At 35.4% G+C, this 21,080-nt stretch overlaps 3 protein-coding genes across 3 annotated transcripts; 1 reads left to right on the plus strand and 2 right to left on the minus strand.

Moving 5' to 3' along the window:
• Positions 1-523: 523 nt before the first annotated feature.
• On the minus strand, positions 524-1,381 carry mRpL40 (mitochondrial ribosomal protein L40). Its single transcript, XM_066393635.1, has 3 exons — positions 1,240-1,381; positions 1,096-1,182; positions 524-1,040 (listed from the first exon to the last, which is right to left on the minus strand). Exons 1-3 carry the CDS (start codon positions 1,272-1,274, stop codon positions 560-562), a joined length of 603 nt encoding a protein of 200 aa, XP_066249732.1. The 5' UTR covers positions 1,275-1,381; the 3' UTR covers positions 524-559.
• Positions 1,382-1,456: 75 nt separating this feature from the next.
• On the plus strand, positions 1,457-6,526 carry LOC136411154 (N-acetylneuraminate lyase-like). Its single transcript, XM_066393623.1, has 8 exons — positions 1,457-1,977; positions 2,043-2,249; positions 2,306-2,441; positions 2,495-2,640; positions 2,694-2,862; positions 5,229-5,374; positions 5,433-5,604; positions 5,797-6,526. The coding sequence occupies exons 1-8, from the start codon at positions 1,606-1,608 to the stop codon at positions 5,937-5,939; spliced, it is 1,491 nt and encodes a 496-aa protein (XP_066249720.1). The 5' UTR covers positions 1,457-1,605; the 3' UTR covers positions 5,940-6,526.
• A 1,394-nt stretch (positions 6,527-7,920) lies between these two features.
• Positions 7,921-20,578, minus strand: Tsp (Thrombospondin). Its single transcript, XM_066393611.1, has 16 exons — positions 20,360-20,578; positions 15,911-16,081; positions 15,533-15,756; positions 14,962-15,199; positions 14,661-14,909; positions 14,431-14,601; positions 11,941-12,041; positions 11,318-11,533; positions 11,013-11,261; positions 10,858-10,962; positions 10,641-10,806; positions 10,225-10,402; positions 9,999-10,174; positions 9,358-9,652; positions 8,380-8,801; positions 7,921-8,320 (listed from the first exon to the last, which is right to left on the minus strand). Exons 1-16 carry the CDS (start codon positions 20,439-20,441, stop codon positions 8,193-8,195), a joined length of 3,171 nt encoding a protein of 1,056 aa, XP_066249708.1. The 5' UTR covers positions 20,442-20,578; the 3' UTR covers positions 7,921-8,192.
• Positions 20,579-21,080: the final 502 nt, after the last annotated feature.

Genomic DNA, 21,080 nt, shown 5'->3' on the forward strand with positions numbered 1-21,080 from the left:
GGTTTCTTATTAGTGCGTTCTTATATCGACGCTATATGTAGATATATTGTGAATTTCTGATCTTAATATTTTTACACATACACCATATTATCATTATTACACTATAATTCACTAGACTCTTCGAGCTTATTCAAATTGCACAGCAATAAAAGAGGTGGGATAACAATAATAAAAAATTATTATAAGTGATCCTAACATAGAACCTTCAATTTATAAATTTAAAACCTTGCCCTAAAATCTCAAGTTACCTGCTCACATGTATCCATCTGTATTAGATTTACATGATTTAATTTTTTCTCTTTTTAACTGAATTGCTTAATCACCTCCAGTTTATTGCAAGCTAATCAAGGTGGAGCCCCCATTTTTTAAGTAGTTTCTCAATATACTCAGTCTTAGGCCTTCCATGTAAATACTTATTTTCAACTACAAGATGAGTTTAATTAATTATATAGCATTTTAATTAACATTTGAAGCACCCTATTATTCATTTATATTTCCTAAAGTCTGCAAACAGAAAAAACTATTTCTTACTGTCAAGTTTCTATTAACAGAACAAAAACTAGCTCCATTTTTTAGATACATCTAAATATTCCCCATCGGGCACATCATAACCCTCAATTGCTGGGGTTTCTGTAGGTCCTATACTTGTGAATGGAACCATGTGAAAGTCCATTTGAATGGCCTCATTATACAACTCCTTTGACTCATTTTTCAACTCATCTAAAGCCCTTTGTTGATGAAGAGTGACTCGATCAATCATTTGCAAATCATGTAAGAGTTGGATTCTCTTGAAGTTGGCCCATTTCTTTTCAAGCAAGGCCCTCTGTTCCAGAATATCTGTTGATTGAAAGATGTTTCTTTGCCTCTGAAGTTTTTGATCTAATAATGTTAAGGACACTTCACACTCAGATATTGGTTTAAGTTGCCTGGCATTCTTCTCTAACCGTCTGATTTGCTTTTCTAGCTTTTTTTTCCTACGTTCTTCCCTAGCTCGGACAATTGCTGGATCAAGTTTTTTCTTTTTTTTCAAGGGTTCGGCCCTGCATTTGAGTGGATTTATAAACTGATTTATTGCATTAAAGGAAAACGACTTACATAAGACACGGTGTTGACCAGAAAAGGTAATTTTTACTGGTGGATATTACTCGGTTAGAGACACTGAATTTGGGGGTGATACATAGCCTGCAAAAAATGGTTTATTTCATCTTTTTTGAGGGAGCGATTAATGGAAATGTTTACTTTTTGAGTTGAGGTAAAAGTGAAGACCAACTCATGCTTAAAACTACTCAAATAAAAAAAAATTCAGGTTTAACCGGCTATTTCAATTTTAGTTTTAGTAGATATGAGAGCTTTAATTTCTTTTTCAACTACAAATAATATTTATTTTTGACATTTTATGATTAGATGACGAATGACGTTAAATCGATGTGCATTCACTGGAAAGTTGTGTGGAAACACTCTCAATGTTCTACTGCCGTATGTAAAAGTCCCTAATACAAGCACATATACTGCATGACGTCATGAACTGGTCATCAACTGATACCAATTATGTTAACCAAGAACCAACCAAACAATAGACGCCTATAATGGCGGTTTGTTTGCTATATGAGGTTATGTTTTGTTTGGCTTTGGTTTCCCTTCGCCCCACAAATTGAATTTTTTCTTATTAAAATGGCAAATATCAAACAAGAGGTAAACAAAGTTGAGGACGAGGGTGTAGAGATTATTCGCCTGGATATAGAAAACGACAACCGGGAGGAGGAGCTCAAAATCAAAACTGAGTCCCCCAAAACTGCCAAGGACCTGTTTTCGGACTTCAAGCCCGAATCGGGCAGTGAGGCGGAACGTGAAGATGAGGAATCTGAGGATGAAGACGACGATGAGCCTCTGGCAAAAAGAATCAAGAAGGAAAACCCCAAACCTGGAAGAAAAAAGAAGAACGATGGGACTGTGACTTCTCCCAATAACAAGAAAGTGGTTCGTGTCTATATATTTCTACAGTTTGTTTGGGAGCCCCACTTGAGTGTTAAATATTGTTGCAGTACCTCCAAAAGTACAAAAAAGAATGGGAAGATATACCATCAGTCAAGCCTTGGCTCTCAGAAAGTGTGCATGGAGAGACATATTTTTATTGCAAATTTTGTAAAAAGGACTACAAGTGCGGCAAATCAGAAGTGTTCAAACACATGTCCTCAAATAAGCACAAAAGAAACACCACTCACCCGCCTTCAGAGAAACTTATAAAAAAGGTAAATTTAGGATTAAGTTTTTTAGGGCTTTTTTGCTTTATAGCAGGGCTTTGCAGCAAATGATGAAGTTTCGAGGCCTTTTATGCCCAGTTGTCACCCCATTTGTAAAGTCAAGGACTAAAGATGTGTGTTATGACTTAATTAAGCCTTATGTTAAGTTTTTAAAGGCTTGTGGTGTGAAGGGGATTTTAGGTAATTAATTTGCAGTTTATAACAGGAAATGTGAGTAATTATTTTATTATCAGTAAATGATGTTGTGGGAGAGGGCATGTCTCTGACCATCAGTGAGCGTAAAAGACTGTTAGAATATTGGAGCAGCCTTTGCAAAGAATATGGTATTTTTGTTATGGTTCAAATTGGTGGGGCCCCACTTCGCAGTGTAATAGAGCTGGTAATATTGACCCATTCAGTGGAAGACAAATTAGATTTTTGGGAATATTACAGGCAATGCATGCAGAGAAAACAGGGGTTGGGGCAGTAGTTTTAATGGCTGATCTGTACCATAGGCCCGAGGACCACTTAGATTTGGTCAGATACATTAAAACTGTCTCTAATAATACTGGTTCAATGCCTATTTTGTACCATCACTATCCTAAATATACCAAATTAGACAGTATGTATTTTAAAATAGTAATAGCCACCAGTGGACATCATCATCATCATAAGACCCAAAATACTTTAAAACATTTTTCCCGCTAAAAAAAATTAAGAGCTAAGTTATTAACGCGCTATTAGCTTTATTATCAAACTAATTTCCTTAGAAACAAGAAATCTCATCAGCACTAAGGCTCTATTTCAATGTTCTATAAAAATTAGTTTGAGGCTAAAGTTAAGAGCACATTAATAATTTGGCCTTAAGCACAAATGCCCACAGGTGGTTATGCACGGTACAGGGTGTTTCAAATAAAGTGAGTTCCAAGGGAATTATGGAAATGATACAAAGCAACTCAAATTAGAATAAAAATGGGCATTCTTGCGATCTTTCAGATAATATTTTGAAATTAAAAATATGTGTCTACAGGGTGTCTCAAATAGAGGTACACCATTGTGATCTCAGGAACCGCGAGAGATATGAAATAATTTATATTTGGGAGTCTATTGAATATCTGCAAGATTAAAAGGATACAAACACAAATGCGCTATCTCCCCACAATTCACAATGTAGCCATTACTCAACCTATTATTAAAGAATATTTTTGAATAAATCTTTCTGAAGCATATGATCAGAGGGTAGGAAACCATTTTACGGCTTTTGGTCACCTAAATCCTCCGATCTTGCTTAATGCCTTTCTGAGAGCCTAAAAAAAAAGAGTCTTTCTTTTTGTAGGACTACATAAAATCAAAAACATGTCAGGGAAGTGTGTCTTGAACTCGTGAATCCTGAGGAGCTTCAAAAATCCATTTTGATTAGTCTCTGCTATGCTTTCCAAAGTTAGATTACGGTTTTCTGATAAATCGTTCTATTATTTGACTGATGGGGCATGTAATTGAACCGTAGGAATTACATTTAAATAAGAACAAAAATAAAACGCCTGTATTCGTAAATATACATAATATAATAAAATAATATAATGTTATATTTTGTTTCAATTTCTAAGATCAATAAGTACCTACATAAATTTAAAACCATCTATGATTAAAAGTTTCGTGTCACACCATTTCCAGTTTGGAAGAATCCCGTGAGAATGATGCTCATTTTCTAATTCGTAGCTAGTCTTTACCGTGTATCGTAATTTTCATTTTGCAGGAACGCAGCTCATTAGTTAATAGAGCCTTAGCCTTGAACTTGAAAAGACTCTGTTATAGGAAAAGGTGAATAATTAGTTTTCCACAAATAAACTAGTATTAAATAAGAATAAAACAAGTATAATTCTTTAGAAGCAAAAAAAAAACAAAGATTAACACAGAAATTTTTTGGGGAACTTGCTACAGGACTGTGGAACATACGAAAGTTTGGGGATTGTATCTGGATGAATTTCTGGATTGGATAAGTCATGTGAATTATGTAATAAGTGAACTAAAAAGAAAGTGCTGCGAATTATTTATAAAACGAGGTTCACAATAGCCATAGGGTCGTTTTCAAAAGAAATATACTTTTAAGATTTTAAGGTTTGTTGGTTGAGATGGAGCCCTATTTAGTAGGAGACTTTCTTGAGGAAAGAGGGTAATCCAATGTAACTCAGAAAGGAATGTAGGCGCATTTTCGGCCTACTTTATTTTTATTGATTTGTTGATATCTGTGGAAAGTATTCTATATAATTTGAAATAAAGCTTATTGTTAATACTATGCAGAGGCAAATTGGAACGTTTACAGTTTGGTATTCCGGCCTGTTATATTTCTTCCAAAAAACGGGGTACAGTCAAGATCAATGACAGATTATTTTTCTTTGCGAAACTCGTTGAAGAATTATCTCACGATGTTACACGTACGAAGCACGGGTACTTTTTGGGTCATTGGATGTGTATCCCTTCCAAGTTCCCATACTCCCCCCACCCGAGACCCACACTATCTTCTATTTTCTATGGTCTCTCTATTTCTAAGACGAATTCCTGTTATTTACACTTTTTGTGGATATTTGTTGAGAACATATATAATACACTTTATACTGTTTATTTTCCAATACCGGTTATGGTGAATAGAAATAATATGGTTAATAAAGACGTTATATGGTCCCAAGTTTCTGAGGTTAAATGGAATTTCGCATTTAAACTATCGTATCTCTTAAGGTTTTGAAATCACAATGGTGAACCTCAAATTGGGGACGCCCTGTACAGGGGTTGTCAAACTACAAACAAAATATTTAAAATTAATTTTCGAAGAAAGTAGAGGATGACTAAATCGCTCCAGTAAAATCTACAATATTTGGTAATTTTCTATTATCGTCAATTCAATGGCTATAGGTGTAATCTATTTGGGACACCCTGTATATTAAGTACAAACATAGGAAGGTTGTTGTGATGTGTACCCTAATTTTTTAGTTGACATGAAAAAGTTCTTATTAGACATAACTGGGGAAGTGGACACTTTTGTGGGCCTAATATACACCACCGGAGATTTGCAGGAGACAGTTTCAGTGATGGAATTGAACCCCGAGAAATTCATTGTGTTTATGGGCACCGACGAGGTTAGAAGGAGTTTCTCAACAAACATGTTTTGGGGGTTTGTTAAGTGGAAGGTTTCAGGGCATGTTAGGAGCCGTTGCGAGCGGCTTCACCTGTGTTATGGGCAGCAGTTTGAACATTTTGCCCAAACTGGCAGAGTCGATATGTTCCTGTATGAAAAACGGAGAAATTAAGAGTGCTCAGGCGTCGCAGACTTTACTGACCAAAGCACTGACGAATATTAATAACCATGGTATGTAAGTAGAAAATTTTGTACGAAGCGCTGCAAAAACGCCTGTCATTTAATTGGTGTCAAAATAACTAACAAACAGCAATGTAATTGTCAAATTGTTGCCTTATTGGCCACATTTAATTTGATAAAATATTGGCATTTATTGGTCAGTTTTAACCTTCCTCTTTATCAGAATCGCCAATGTCTTTTTAGGTGAAATGGTGCCCGCTTTGAAAGCAGCTATGACTATAATTACGAAACTGCCGATGGACACTGTTCGAGAACCCCTCCAGACACTGTGGGAAGGCACTGTTTTAAAAATGAGAGAAAAACTTCGAGAAATCGGTATAATTTAATCCACGTTTCATTGTTTTTGTAGCAATATAGAAACATATTGTGTAAAAATTATTAAAAATGTTTAAAGAGACATTTTTAATTACATACAAAATTATATGACGCTGTCAAAATGGCAGTTCTAATATGGCCAGTGTTAATGATTGAACAATAACATTTCATCCAGAGGCCATATTTACTTGTTATTTTGACAAACTTGGAATATCGACCTTATTAAAGTTTAAGGATATGAATATATATCCAAATACCATGTAAGGGTGCAGATTCCTCCTTGTCAGGTTTACGTTTTTTTACAAAAAGTTTTAATTTTTCTTTCTATTTCTTCCCAATTTTTCGGGAAAATCACGATTATGGAGGTTTGCTAAATTTGCAAAGTGATGCCAGAAAATGGTTTTCTTGTGCGGATGTGATTTAAATTATACATATACCTAATGTAACAGGATTGTTTTCCGGTGAATTTCCGAACTGGTTAAATAGGTAATTTATAAACCCTGTTTCAATAATTGAGTGTGCGAATCAGTTCGGAAATTCCTTTGGGACGAATCTATTTAATTTAAGATTCATTAAATGACTTTTTTCCAAAACCCTACACTTGTTTTTTTTAATTTTAATGCATTGTGCTTATTCGGACTCAAAAGAGCGTGTACCCTATGAAAATTGTTTACAAAAAACTTTGCTCCAACAATAAAAAACCAATTCCAAATTGTGAAAAATATTTGTAAGGAATTCCCCCTGGTATACTGCTGTAATAGATCTCGGAACAGCAAAGTCAGGAATAACTTACGAAGCTATTTATTATATTGTTAAATAGTGCAATCTTAATCAGGTTTACAAAAGAGAGGAACTCGTTTAATAAAGTCAAATTGAAAATTCGACCAAGAGAGTATGGAAAAATTTAAGAGAGAAATAACAAGTTGCAGAGTTCTTAAATACTAAAATTAAAGTCCAATGTTCATAGGTGTACTACAACTAAAAGTGTATTATGGGCTAAATTGCTGTTCATCTTGTTAAAGTGCAACGTTTAGATAAATAGCAAATTTGTTTTATTTGCAGTGTATTGCATTTATGCTGAAAACAACTCTTACTTGAGGATAATAGTCACCAGAATTTAGCCATATCGAATATATTACAAAAAATGGTGACGCGCATAGGGGTAGCGTAAGAGTGCATTATACCGCCAATATATCTGGCTGTTTATTCTTTTCCGCCAAGTAGGCTTTGAAATTGAAAACAAAAGAATGACGCTCCTTCCAGCAGCCAGTAATTGCGTGTCCGCGTCTCGATCCGTGTCGTGCTCTCTAAAATATCGAATTTTTAGTGAAATTTCGGAAGAGGATTGACAAAATTGTGTGTTAAATTAAAGGCTAATTTCCTAGAGACGTGAAGGGTTCGTTCAACGTCGTGTTTAACAGAAAACATGTGAAAATCGTATTTGAAAATTCCGAATTACGTTTGATATTTCGGCGAATTTGTTCGGTTTCGGATCACCGAAGACACACGAAGCATATAATTGGGATAAAGTTCAAGCTTAAGATACGTATTATTAGTTTCTAATATGAGTAAGTGACAAAAGCCATATCATTTTATTAATTATTGGTTTTCCGTTGACTAACTATTAATACTTTTCTTATAATATGTACAAAATCATGATTCGTAATTTTGCAATTTCGTCAAGTAGGCCGCGTTTTTCTCCGGCCAATCGCAGCGCGTTATGTGCTTGTTACGGAAGCGGTATCTGTGACTTATTGAAGTTTTGTTTTTTTTTGGTTATTAAGGATTTTCAATCTCGAGTGACAGAGCACATGTGGAGTAAGTAGAGCAGCTCTGTAATTCTGAAAGTTAAGATGTTGATATGTTGTTTTTGAAGATTTTAATATGCCATAAACGGTGTTGTCTAATGGTTTTTCAGTTTTCGAACATTTACAGAAAATGTACAATAGTATTCGTCTAGATCTTAAATACAAAAAATTGAAAAACTATCAGTCTGTTCAAAAAAAGTTTAATATATTTTTTTGATAGTTGTTGTCCCTCTATGGTATAGGATTATTAGTATTTCAAAATAACGGTGTTTAAGATATTGGCACCAACAATAAGATTACTAATTTAGGTTATTGGCCTATGTTTACATTTGTTTATAATTTGACAATTTAAAAAAGAAAACACTATTTCTAAGATTGATAAAAACATAGCCATAATAAGTACAGAAACATAAATAAACCCATAATTAGTAATAAGTACTCTACAGAACACATTGCTTAATAATTATAATCTGGTTCTAGTTCCAATTCTGGCTCTTGAATGTGCTGGTAAATTGTATTGTCAATGACAACCTTTGGTTTTAATTCTGCTGGCAAGTCGTTCCACATATCCTGACGTAGATTATCTACAAGAAAACAATATTTCGTCAAAAGTTTAGATCTTACTAATAATTTAAAAAATTACCATTGCACCTGTAGGCCAAATCAGACCAAATTATCATCTCTTGCGAGAAGCACAACACTCCCAATTGTCCTCCCCTGAGAGTGTGATCGAATATATTCCCTGAGTCCGCCACCATTTTTTCCCCCTCGTGGATCATAAACCTGATGAGACCAATATGCGGTCTGTGAATGAGGAACCATCGGTAAGAGGTGCGCTCCTTCCAGCCCTCATTTCTAGGGTCCATCCATAGGAGCTTCACTTGGCCCTCAGTGTCTCCGGTATGCCATAACGCATTGCGTAGGTAGGTGCCTGGTCCCGTTTCCGATTTGACCAATTTAATTTGAATGCCAGGTTCGGCTACTGCCCGGAATGGTGTAGGTTGCCAGTACGTCTGTTGAGCCTTTTTCCACATTACCGTGTAGAAGCGTCTGTTGTCTTGATAGCTGCGGATGTACATTAGCTACATTTAACAGAGTTAATTGTGCAACAGTTGTGCAAACGTTTGAAATTCGAAGCAAAAATGACGGCAGCGACACGTCTCATTCAGCAGCAACCCCAACAGTTTGTTAAATGTTGACTGTTGAATCTAAATATTGTTGCTAAACTGCTCAAAGAAATAATCGATGCAAGAAAGTTTTTTTGGCAATTTTTTCAGTATTAGATACAACGAGAATATTCAAATTGACATAACTTGCATTTGCGTCGTGACAAACGTCAAATTTTCGTAAACTTAAAATGACTAGCTCAACTGAATTCCTTTGGTGGAAAATAACCGTTTGACAGTTGTGATGTTTTCTAAAGTAATGAAATTGCTCTTTTTTAAAATCACAGTTACATTGTTATTTTTACACTCATGAGGATTGAAGTTTGATATTATCCCGAATTCGAATTGTTTCATTAAGGCATTAAGGCTTCAGTGGCATTTTGTGAAAAATGTTGCAGTTCAGTCATATTTTTCATGGGCAGTTTATTAAAGGCATAATGAAAATAAGGACAAACCTGAAGATAAATCCAACGTAGTCGTCGTCTATATCGGTATTCACAAAAAAGGTTCCTTCAAAGTCCACTCCATACAGCTTATGGTGTCCAACAGCCAATCCTGGGTCGCTGTTCATTGTTTGCAAGATTTCCGCTCCATGGTTCACAATGTCCCAGTGGGGATCAATTTGGGAGTCTCCTATTGGATCCAGGGCTACCGTGGTGAATTTGCTGAAGTCGGTCCTGTACACCAAGGAGTTGTTGGGACAGTTGTCGTACCAGTCAGGTTCTTGGCATACGTCTCCTTTACCATCATCTGAGCAGTTTTAATGTTTAGTAATTATTATGTCGTTATTTCAATTTATTAAAAATTTGCGTTCGTCATGAAATGCAAATGTATAAATAAAGCGACAAAATGTGTCAAATAAGTAAAGTTAAAAATTTACCAAATATTTAATTTGTGAGAAATGTGGTAATTTTATAACTCCAAATAATTAGAAATTTGGCACATGCCTAATAAAATTTGACATTTTTCGAATTTGAAACCTTTCTCACTTAACAAATTTAATTATTGACAGTGACTAATCTTGAGTGAAAAAGACCTTCGCTTTTTAAGGCGCACCGAGATTTTGTTATAAATTGAAGTGAGCAATTATTCTTACGATTTGAATCCTTTTGATCAGGATTGTAGTTTCGCGGGCAATTATCTCTAAAATTCACATGTCCGTCGCCGTCCATGTCGTCATCACAAACGTCCCCTTTGCCATCAGCGTCAATGTCTTCTTGATTGGGATTGGGATCAAATACACAATTGTCTATATTATCGCTAACTCCGTCACTAGAATTTGAAAGTCAGTTTCGCTCAAGCAGGACATTTCGCTCTTATACCGATCACTATCTATTGGTCCCTCGCAAACATCTCCGATCTGGTTGGCGTTTAGGTCCTTCTGCTCGGGATTGTAAATACGCGGGCAGTTATCGCAAACATCCCCAAATCTGTCTCGGTCCGAGTCACGTTGATCACTGTTCTTGTCCCGTGGACAGTTGTCCTCAGCATTGGGAATACCTTAGTACATATATAAATATATGAGAAATTATTTTAAATTTTCTAATCATGTAAATCCACGATAAGAATAGGAACGTTTATGGAAAAAATTATTTTTTCCAGATATTTTCGGAATTAGTGGAAATTTACTAAATTTCAAAAAAGCATTACGACTCAAGAGGGAACCGAGATTTTCATATTCCAACTCGAAACATGATCACCCTGTATATGTATGTTTAAGGACATCTATGCATTTTACCATCATTGTCCATATCTGGATCGCATGCATCGCCAATACCATCGCCATCAATGTCTGATTGGTCTCTATTAGGTATATAAGGACAATTGTCACAGACATCACCCACTTTGTCCGGTTCCTTTTCCGAATCTCGTTGGTCAGGATTGGCATGTAATGGACAGTTATCCTGTGTATACAAGTTTAGTGCTTAGTGCAAAAGTAAGATTTGTATACTTACACCGCTGAGAATGTTATCATTGTCAGGATCCGGGTCACAGACGTTTCCAATACCATCACGATCGGCGTCTTCTTGTCCAGAGTTTGGAGTATCAGGGCAATTATCCTAAGCGAAAAATAAAATCATTTCTTCGCTTGAAAATTTCATAAACGCACCTTCGTGCATCGACTCTCGCTGCAAGGTAGCTGTTCATCGGGCCAACTGTCCAGGTCTCTGTCCCTTCCGCAATATATCCCATTACCTGCATACCCCCAGCTACACCTGCAGATGTGCTTATCCCAACCAAGATATTCGCACTTGGCGTTATAGTGACAGGTGCCTCTACAAGGATCTTCAGGATGACAACCTACGCTATAATTTCCTACGTAACCGGGCTGGCAGGCGCTGTGACACTCGTAAGAACCCTGCATACACCGTTGTGCATACAATATCATGGAATAGAAGCTTAAAATGAACTTACTGGGGTGTTTACGCATTGGGAATCTCTTCCGCAAGCCCTCCCATCGCGACATTCGTCAATGTCTTCACATCTTTGTCTGTTACGGGCAGCCTCTTCAAGACCGACTCCATGTGACCCATGACTCCCAGTAAATCCTAGTGGACAGGGTCCGCATCGGTACCCTGGAGAAAGATTCGTACACTCGACGTTGGGGTCGCAAGGATGGACCAGGTCACACTAGAATTGACATACTGTAAAAAATGTCATCCCAACTTATAAAAAATCTCGGTTCGCCATTTTTGCTCTGTATAAATAATGGACGCTAAGCATGCCGTCACATAAAACGGAAAATACGTAAATGCGGGGCGGAACGTATCTAAAAACCCATTTTAACTAACTGTCTTCCTCTTTTTACTATTTTGCGCTGTATGTGACAGTGGTCGAATTTGGCAAATGAGTAAGGCTAGAAAGTCGATAAATGTCAAATTTTGAACATGCCTAGTAAATTTTGATATTTATTGAACTTCTAATTTAACTTATTTGTCAAATTTTATCATTGTTACTGTCCGTTGATTTATGCAGGAGAAAAACATTTGCATTCTACAACATATAAAATTTGGAATCGCATATACAGGGAAAATTACCTCGTCTAAATCCCTGCAATTTTCGCCGTTGCCAGTGCTTCCTGCGGGACAGCCCATGCATCTGAAGTATGGTTCTTCGTTTGTGGAAACGCACTGGACTCCTGATGGATTAGAGCTGTGTCGTATAAAGTCGTATTTCGTGTGATTGATTGAATTCGTTCGATTAACCAGAATCAATTCGAGATTTTCACTATCAGTTCTGCGGTTATTTCGGCCCAATCGATTATTCGATTGTAGAAACTATTAAAGTGCCAAATCGAATCGATTCATTCCTACGGTTTTTTTATTAGCAAAGATAATCTTCGTGAACTTTAAAATCTCAATGACATTACGCAATTCTATTGGTGTAAAATGCTTATATGACAAATTCTCATTACGTCAATTTATAAGTATGCAAACATGGCAAACAGGTCTGGCCATAGTGACAACATAAAATTGTATACCATAAACATACACAAAATCTTTCTTAAACCCATTTGGCATACGGCTAAATGTTCGTTAGCCATTTTGAGTGGGTGTATGTAATGATGCGATGTCGAAATGATACACCACATATCGAATTAAGCGCCATTTTTATTTATAATTTATTTATGAAAGAGGTTAATAAATTGGTAACTGATTTAAAGGACTTTTCATGCTCTATTTTTACATGGAACTAGAATTTTTAGAACATTTTTTGGACTATGGCAGGTTCTATAAAAATCAAAATGGCGCTCACCTGTCACTTTCATTGTCAATTGTTTTTATGTTACAAAGTTCACATTTTATCTTCTTTTATGGCGTTACCATAACAACTCATGCGAAGTAAGTTGATTAACGTAACAGTCCGTATTAATTATAAAAATGAATGTCGTCCATTGTGTTTCATGCAACGTCACGTGACGTTTTGTCAACGCACCCAATGATCTAAAGAAAATGGGTGTAGATTTGTATTTTCATCTGTCCTTTTTAGTAAATTAGGCAAGTAATTCTACGAAATAATAGGATGGTGGACCAAATATGGTACAATATAACTTAATTTCGATTTACTGCGTTTAGTAATCGAAAAATTCATTTTGCTTATAAAATATTTTCGCAAAGAGTTATCATAAATGATTGTGACAAATGTAAAATGAAGAGAAAATTGTCAAAAGCAACGATGATTATTAATTTAAGAATGAACTGCTTTGAATTATGTTCTGAAATTGAATGAAAATTATATTAGATTTAAGCCCAATTGTAGATGTATCTCCATTTTAAAGTCCACCTGCAGTTAAAATAGAGATTTTGACAGGCAAACATTTCAATTGGGCGTGAATGCATGATTAATTAAAACTTAGACTTAGACTAAAGCAAAAAACAAATAAATAAATTATATGTATTATCAATACATAAATATAGCTATTTATTAACTATTTTTAACATTATACATTTAATAAACGCAATAAACAAATCTAATACTGATAACTAGAGTAGTGGAGTGCTCTTATAAAAGTCTAAGTCTGGTTTTTATTGAAATAATATACATGAAGTAATTAGCTGATGATCAATAAATACCAGAATCCCTAATCGTGCAGTGATTTTGTAGTGTAGTAATGTGATTAGTTTTTACACAACAATTAGGTATTATGTTTTAGTGTATTTGTACGTATTCGAACGGTGCGTTAATGAGACAGTTATCAAGCAACACTTGGTAATTAATAACCGCCTTAATAGTGCGTTAAAAATTTCACAAATGCATCTGCATCCTAAGGTATCCCTCATTATCCGGATATAGAAAACCGAGACAAGGACCGTCTTGTCCTGGGAGAATAGCGGGACCTCCACACAGGCACGCAACCTGTTCCGAGAAAATAAAACAAAATTATTTAGTTTCAATCTGTTATATTTAAACCAGTATTAGCTCTATACAACAGAAGAGGTGCTGAATACTACAGTATTTAACTATAAGACAAATAGGTACCCTAGAATACAGGTTTGAGAAATTTATTATTAGGGGTATGATGCAAGTGGGTACAAGCAAGAGGAAACATTACATGCATTAATAAAGATTCGTAAATAAAGCAAAACAATGGTTTGATTTGTTGTTCAAGTTCGAATCGAGAGATGAGGTCACGCAACATGACAGCGACGTAGTTATTCTGTCGCTGTTAACGTCAATATCGTTGTTATCGCTACTGACAGTGATTTTGGTCAGTGTCATATGTTTCAGTGCGCAGTGACACAAATTAAATTTTATATCTTTGAATAACAATCAACTCGATATTTAGACACACTCTGAAAGAGATATCAGTGAGACCAATCCATTTCTCTACGACTCACTTCTACCACTATTCCACAGATTAGTAAACTTGCAGAATCCTAACTCTTTTAGCATATAACCTAAGTAATTAGTTATGTGTCAAATAATAAAAATTCTGCGTTCTATTTACTATTCCAGGACTAAGTAACTCACACTCCACGTTTATGTTATTCAGTAATAGGGATTTTGGTAATCGGAAGGATTCCTACCTGGGGCGCATGGATTATACTCGCAAGGGTTCCTGCGACGGCAATCCTCGCCATTTCCATCGTAACCATCTGGGCATGAACCGCATTGATACCCTGTTGACGTATCCCTACACTCTACTCCGGAGAAACAAGGCCGGTCCGCGCACGTTCTGCCAGGGGTGCAAGTATAACCTGCAGTTAGTCTATATGTAGCTACTACACTATGACCAATAAAAGGTAGGAAAACCTACCGTCTCCAAGGTATCCCCGGGGACAAGGGCCACAACGTGGACCTTCAGGGGTGTCATAACATCGCACGCCAGAGGCACAACCTGGGGGATGAGTGGCGCAAGAGGGCCGTACTTGCTGAGGTTTAGTACAAAGCTCGCACTCTTCAATGAGGCGACGCAGCTTGTCGAAGGCCTCAGCTTGACCTTGGCACTTTTGTACCTCTAAGTTGACTACTTTAATTAGGTTGTTGATGGAGTTGATTAAGCCCACTGTAAAGCGAATCTGATATTATCGCCTCTCGCTTAATTTGGTGAAGTTTACCATCATCCAAGGTTGAAACCAACGGAATGTCTCCCCGGTAATCAGAAGGGTACGACGCCCCGTAAGGTTCTTGAGATTGTATGTTTGGATCGTCCTTGAGGGAGTTGGTCAAGGCCAAATCGTGGCTAAATTCCAAGTCATAGTTTTTCTCTATGGGTAGAGGGCACTCGTTTCTGCTCAACACCGCTCGCAAATCTCGGTGCCCATCTACCTCCATGTGATACTTTCTTTCGTGGAACTATAAAAATAATTTAGAATAAGGTTAAGCGTAGAGATTATTCCAAGACTTCTGCAAATTAACAATAATCCCACAGCATCGTGTAGTTACCGTTCCCAAAGGTTTTCAAGTCCCATGTTGGCAAAAGAGGTACTAATTCTAATTTCTGCAATTCTCTTACTGCATATGTAATTCAACATGGTTGGTGTGAATAGTATCACTGCTATTGCAAAGATAAATAGTGGAATTTTGATATTGACATAGTTAAGTGCATTTTGCTGACAAAGATTGCAATCTATTTTTGTTTCTCGCACACATTTTTAACAGATGAAAACTGATTTCCTCGATACTCACAACTTCCAATGAAGGTTGCCTCATGCCTTCAAACATGTCTCGCATTGATTTGGGCGTGGCCACCATGCCATAGGCAACACAATCGATATATAGATTGGCATGAGCGGTTGGTTGGGATTGGTTGACTGTCAGGATGAGGGATTTAATGGGGCTGTCCTCATGAAGGACGTCTACTGTGAAATGTTGCTCTCTGTTCCGGCTTTCCTCCAAGGTCTGTACAATCACTACATGTGGGCAAAAAAATAAAATTTCCTGGACATAAAAATATATTAAATTAAGACTTTAAATTGGGTTTCTCAAGTGTGCAGTATTTTTAGTTAGACAGGTGTTGATATTTATTTCGAGTGTCCCCGTTAGGAGTTGCCCAATGAGACTGACCTCTTTTAGTCTTCCTATCAAGCAGCAAGGAAAATTTGTTTTCAGCCCCAGGGAAATCCACTGAGAAGAGTGTTTCTAAGGCACCTCTAGAGCGCTTCTTTGGTCTGATGTGTTTGATGGACAGGATGAAGGTGTCTTGTTTGATGACTTCCTCCAAGTCTTTGGTGATTTCTACAATGAGAAAATTTGATCTTTAATCGCGCCCATATGGCCGCACAATGAGGTCAATTATTACTGATTGCCGTTTAATTTGTTATGGTTATAAAGACCCAAAACGGGCGTGTCACGGATGATTGCTCTAGATAAGCGACCATGGGTGAACATCTGCGCGCACCCATGGCTGATGTTTTACGGAATTCACTAATGCGTGATTCATTTTTACGGGTGTTTAATAATCTTCCATTTTTGTTATTTTTAGTTGCACTAATTTAAAAAAAAATATTTTACGGTGCTCGTAGAAATCCCACCGAATCACTGAATCAAATCTTGGCAGAGGTCCAGCACCATTCTGGCCCACGTGCGTTTCCGATATGGTTGTCACTAATAAATCTTACAGTAGATCCAAATGTTTCCTGGTTTTTCACCTGATTTATGGTTATTTGGTATTTGTTAAGATTATGAAATTCTATTTTAAGTTTCAGCGTATTAAAAATTTGAAGATTTCTTTAAATTTTTGAGTCATTACAATTTTCTTCAATAATTACTAACGATACTAATAGATTTTTTTAAGTTCTTACGATAGATTTACATAACTTGGACTCAGTCCAAGTGAGTACTATTGATAGAGCGTAAGCGATATGTACTCACATAACAAAGTGAAATTTCAAGGCTGGCGTTCGAGTTAATGGGATAGGAAATGTGTGTCACTGAAAATTTTGAAATGTTACCGGATCTGTGAGGTATTTGGTTTTATCATAGAGAATTGACATATAGATTGTTAGATAGACACTTGCAATTTTTCTATAATGAACAGTATTTATTTAAAACAGATAAATTTTTCATCGTCAGCGGTATTAAAGGTTTCCAATATATTTACAGCCAACAGCACTTTATGAGGTGCTAACTGTATACCCACAATATTGTTAATGATATCAAAGCATATAAAAATATTATAAAATTTTGCAAAAATACTCGATATTAAAAATAATCTACATTTTGGGTATTTTGCCTTTTAGAAATTTCATTAATCGGATTTTGCAAAATTAAATTTTGATCGTGTCATTTTTCCGATTTTTTAACCCTTTTTCTAATAAGGTTTGATACATCACTAATTTCCTAAAAAAATGATATAAACATTTTAGGGTGCCTTCGGTTTTGACTTCAGATGAATCCAATCAGTGGTTGATGGTTCGTTTATTAAATTGAATAGAAGATCTAGTTGTTACAAGACATAGTTCAAGTTTCGAACTCTCAACGCTTATTCAGAAATAAGTGCAATGAATATGAAGTAAGCAATAAAATTGCAAAATGAAAATTTGCAGTTTTATTGCTTACTTGCATTGCAAATCATTTTGCTTAGATCTTAAATCTAGGGTGTGAACTAATGCGAATAGATAACAGAGAATTAAATAAAAGCATCTGACAAAAATTTCATCTATTCGCGAACGTAAATACCGACCAAAGTATCAGATTTTGTAGAGTATTGTTTCAAATTCTACTTAAAACAGTGACGTAGGCTACATTAGGATTAGGAATTAAGTTTATTATAAAAAATATTATAGATCTTGATTATGATATTTCGCCTTTTTTTAGCTCGTTTTCTAATTGTATTTAGTGCGATTCTGATTTGACAAAATCAACTTTTAAATCGCAGATATTTAAGTAAATACTTTAAAATTTAAAACATTCTGTTTTACTTAACTCAGTGGTGTAACGTCAGATTTCAACTTTCAAAGTACAAATTTCACTCCAGAATGTTCGGACTTAATATACTTAAGTTGCGTTTAGATAGTGGCATGGCGGATAAGAAAAACTTTTCAATACTAGATTTGATATTAAAATCTTTAAGGTTTCGAAAGCTATTTCAACGGAAAGTAAATTCTAAACAAATTTTACAAAAATATTGACGTTGATAATTAATATCCATGGTGGGATTATAAAATTGCTTACGCTCTACATCAATGGAACTACGTTGGAGATTTCTATATGAGTAATAATTTTATTCAATATTACAAGTTTTTGAAGTAGTTTTTATTTCTGCTCGTAGTAATGTGCTTTAAATAATTTTAAAAATCTGGATCTTAACGAATCATGTCAATGCGTCCCAAATTGGACATAATGAGAAATTAAGAACCATCAACGGTATAATTTTTTCTGTAACTTAATAAGATCACGTATTATAACAACCCACTCCTGTCAAATTCGTATCCTCTATTCAAGGCTACTGTGGGTTATTTCCAGTAGATACCATGTGGTCGCCATTCCGCATAAACTATATTTGCATTTTAATTTGTAAACGTATACATGAACTAAGATGTTCTAAGATTCAAAATAAAAGCATTTTTTTTATGTATAAACATCTATCTCATTTCCCTATTTTAAAACTAAGTCGTGACATTCTTGGACATATGGATTCAATAAACATGTCTGCACCGCCTATTAACGTTTCTAAAATCTCTCTTCTTTTAATAATAATTCGTATTTTCTTCTATTAATAATTCTAATCTGGCTGTTAAGCACAATATTGTGAACCGAGCTGTAGGCTCCTGAGAGACTGAAAAAACTTCTAAATAAAGTGGGTTAGTGAAACAATATCAACCAAGCAAGTGGTTCTTTACCATTTTCTCTGACTTTACTATATTTGGCTAATTCCCATTATGCATGATATACATACATATAAGCATCGCTCTGGGGCACACATATTATTGTGTGTGTCACATAAATCGGCCCAGGTTACTTCATAATGCCGGCTCTGTTTCCACTTTACTGAGGAGAAAAAAATGCATGTGTGCCATTTTGCTGTGCATCTACAAGGAACGTGTATATTGTTTTGCGAAAAGCCGCCCATTGATTAGAACAAGGTCTTATGGTAATGACTCAAGTAGGCAGATTGCTCATTAAAAAATTCAGTCATCGTGACTAGTTCGGTTACGTGTACTTAATAGCCAATCTTCAATGCTTCCCTGACTTATTTGAGTCAGTTTGGCAACGAAACCGGTTTCATTCTTATTAAAGCAAAAATATGTTTTCCGAAAATTCCCATCTCCTAATCTTTAAATAAATTATTCAGAAGTCAGTTTTATTTGCAACTTAATTTGTCATAAATTACACAAATTTCCATCTGAGACATCTGTGACGTCTGATACGCCTACATAGGCACCATGCTATTCTGCAACAGCTCAGTACCATGATTTTTTATAATGTTGCAAATTGTTACTTAATTATAGGTTTGATATGCCAGAACATCTGAATACATGCTGCTGATGAAATTGTATAGTGAACCCACACAGACAATCCGATAGATTTCTTTGTTTAAGAATATAAAAAAATCATGTTAAAGAGAAACTGAGCGTTAATAATTTTTTATATGTGAAAAAACTCTCAGTTTTTTTATACTTCATTTAAATTTCGATCTCATAATCTGTAGAAGTCCTAGAATCAGGTTGCATTTATCATATCAAATCATACTTATAAAATAAAAAAAACTTATTATATTAATTCGAAGGATCGTGAACTAAAATACCTGTCATCTATTTGAAATAATCCAAAATAGTCTTAATAGTATTTTGTTATGCCTTTTTCATATTATTGTAACATACTTCTGCTTTTCATTCAAAAATATGAGAAATATTTTTTGCAGTACTAAAATAATTAGCACCCGAAAAATAATTCTCAAAGTCGGAAATGCTGTCAACGCTTTCCTAACTTTCTCAACATTGTTCAATTTTTCGAGCGCTTCTAAAATATTTGAAAATACACTAACAAATTATTTTTCTTAAATGTCAATTTCTAGTTGCTCACTTTAAATCCAATTAACGTGCCAGAGCTGCAATCAACTAAAACTAGCAATATAAAACCATAGAGTTTGCTCGGATTTCAACTTTGGTACGTGCATCAACGGAACACAGAAGCAGATGTCGTCTAGTCTATCTACTATTAAGATGCAATTTGACACAATTTCGATATCTCGGTGAAAAGAAGAGTGTTCGCGCCCGTTTTATGGAAAGTCCGTTAGTTAGAGGTCTTAATACTAGAAAGTTTCCTATTATCGAAGTCAGCAACCTAAAAATTGTCTGTTATCTAGAGGGGTCCGAAATTAAGAGGTATACGTAAATAGGGGTTTTATGCTAATTAATGGTACATTTTTCATGAAAAAATTGGCATACTAAAAAATTAGATAGAACTAATGGGGAATTGCAGTTGGTCAAATTTTGTATTTATTTTATTTATTAAATTTAATGTTTTTATATTTAATTATTACTTAAAGACCTTTGCCTTACTCTGACTTACCATAATCGAGAGATACTGCGTCCACTAACAAAGCAGTCCCCAGCAGCAGGATAAGGGTGGACCTTAAGGGCCCACAACTCATCTTCGCTTGCTCTCACTTTTCCGTGGCCGAGGTGAACTTAAGACGCGATCGACGGATGATGCGTAGCGGCAGTACGACTGGACACTAACGGCAACTCAACCGCGTACTTTACTGGGACGGCGGTGTATTAATATGTGGGCCTCGTCGGAATCCGATCTGCTCCTTATTTGTGACACAATCGCTTTTTTCTTCGCACAATCACAAGAATAAACGACTCCATGATTGCTTCCTATTGCAAGGAAAAAATTAACGATAGAGTGGCATCAGAAATGGTACTAGGGCTAGTTTGATCGTGGCTCATATTCTAACGGTTTGAGGTTCTTCCGAAAAATCACTAAGTTTAAGACAGTTTCAAAATTAAACGCTAAGGGAAGCTTGAAATTGGACCGATAAAAATAGAAACATTTTGAGAATGAAATGTTGAATTAAATGTTAAAAGTATTGAAATATATGAATAAAGATTGAATTCACTAGTAGCACATTACTGATTTTTAATACATTTTCAGAACTTTAATATATTAAATATATGGAAAATTTAAAATATACAAAAATCGAAATACTGAAAAATGTGTGCCTCATAGAGTTTAATAAGAGAATTACATCACAGGGATTCATATAGCTGTAAAACCATTGCATTTT

The sequence above is a fragment of the Euwallacea similis genome, chromosome 9 (assembly GCF_039881205.1).
Source record: "Euwallacea similis isolate ESF13 chromosome 9, ESF131.1, whole genome shotgun sequence".
Taxonomy (NCBI): domain Eukaryota; kingdom Metazoa; phylum Arthropoda; class Insecta; order Coleoptera; family Curculionidae; genus Euwallacea; species Euwallacea similis.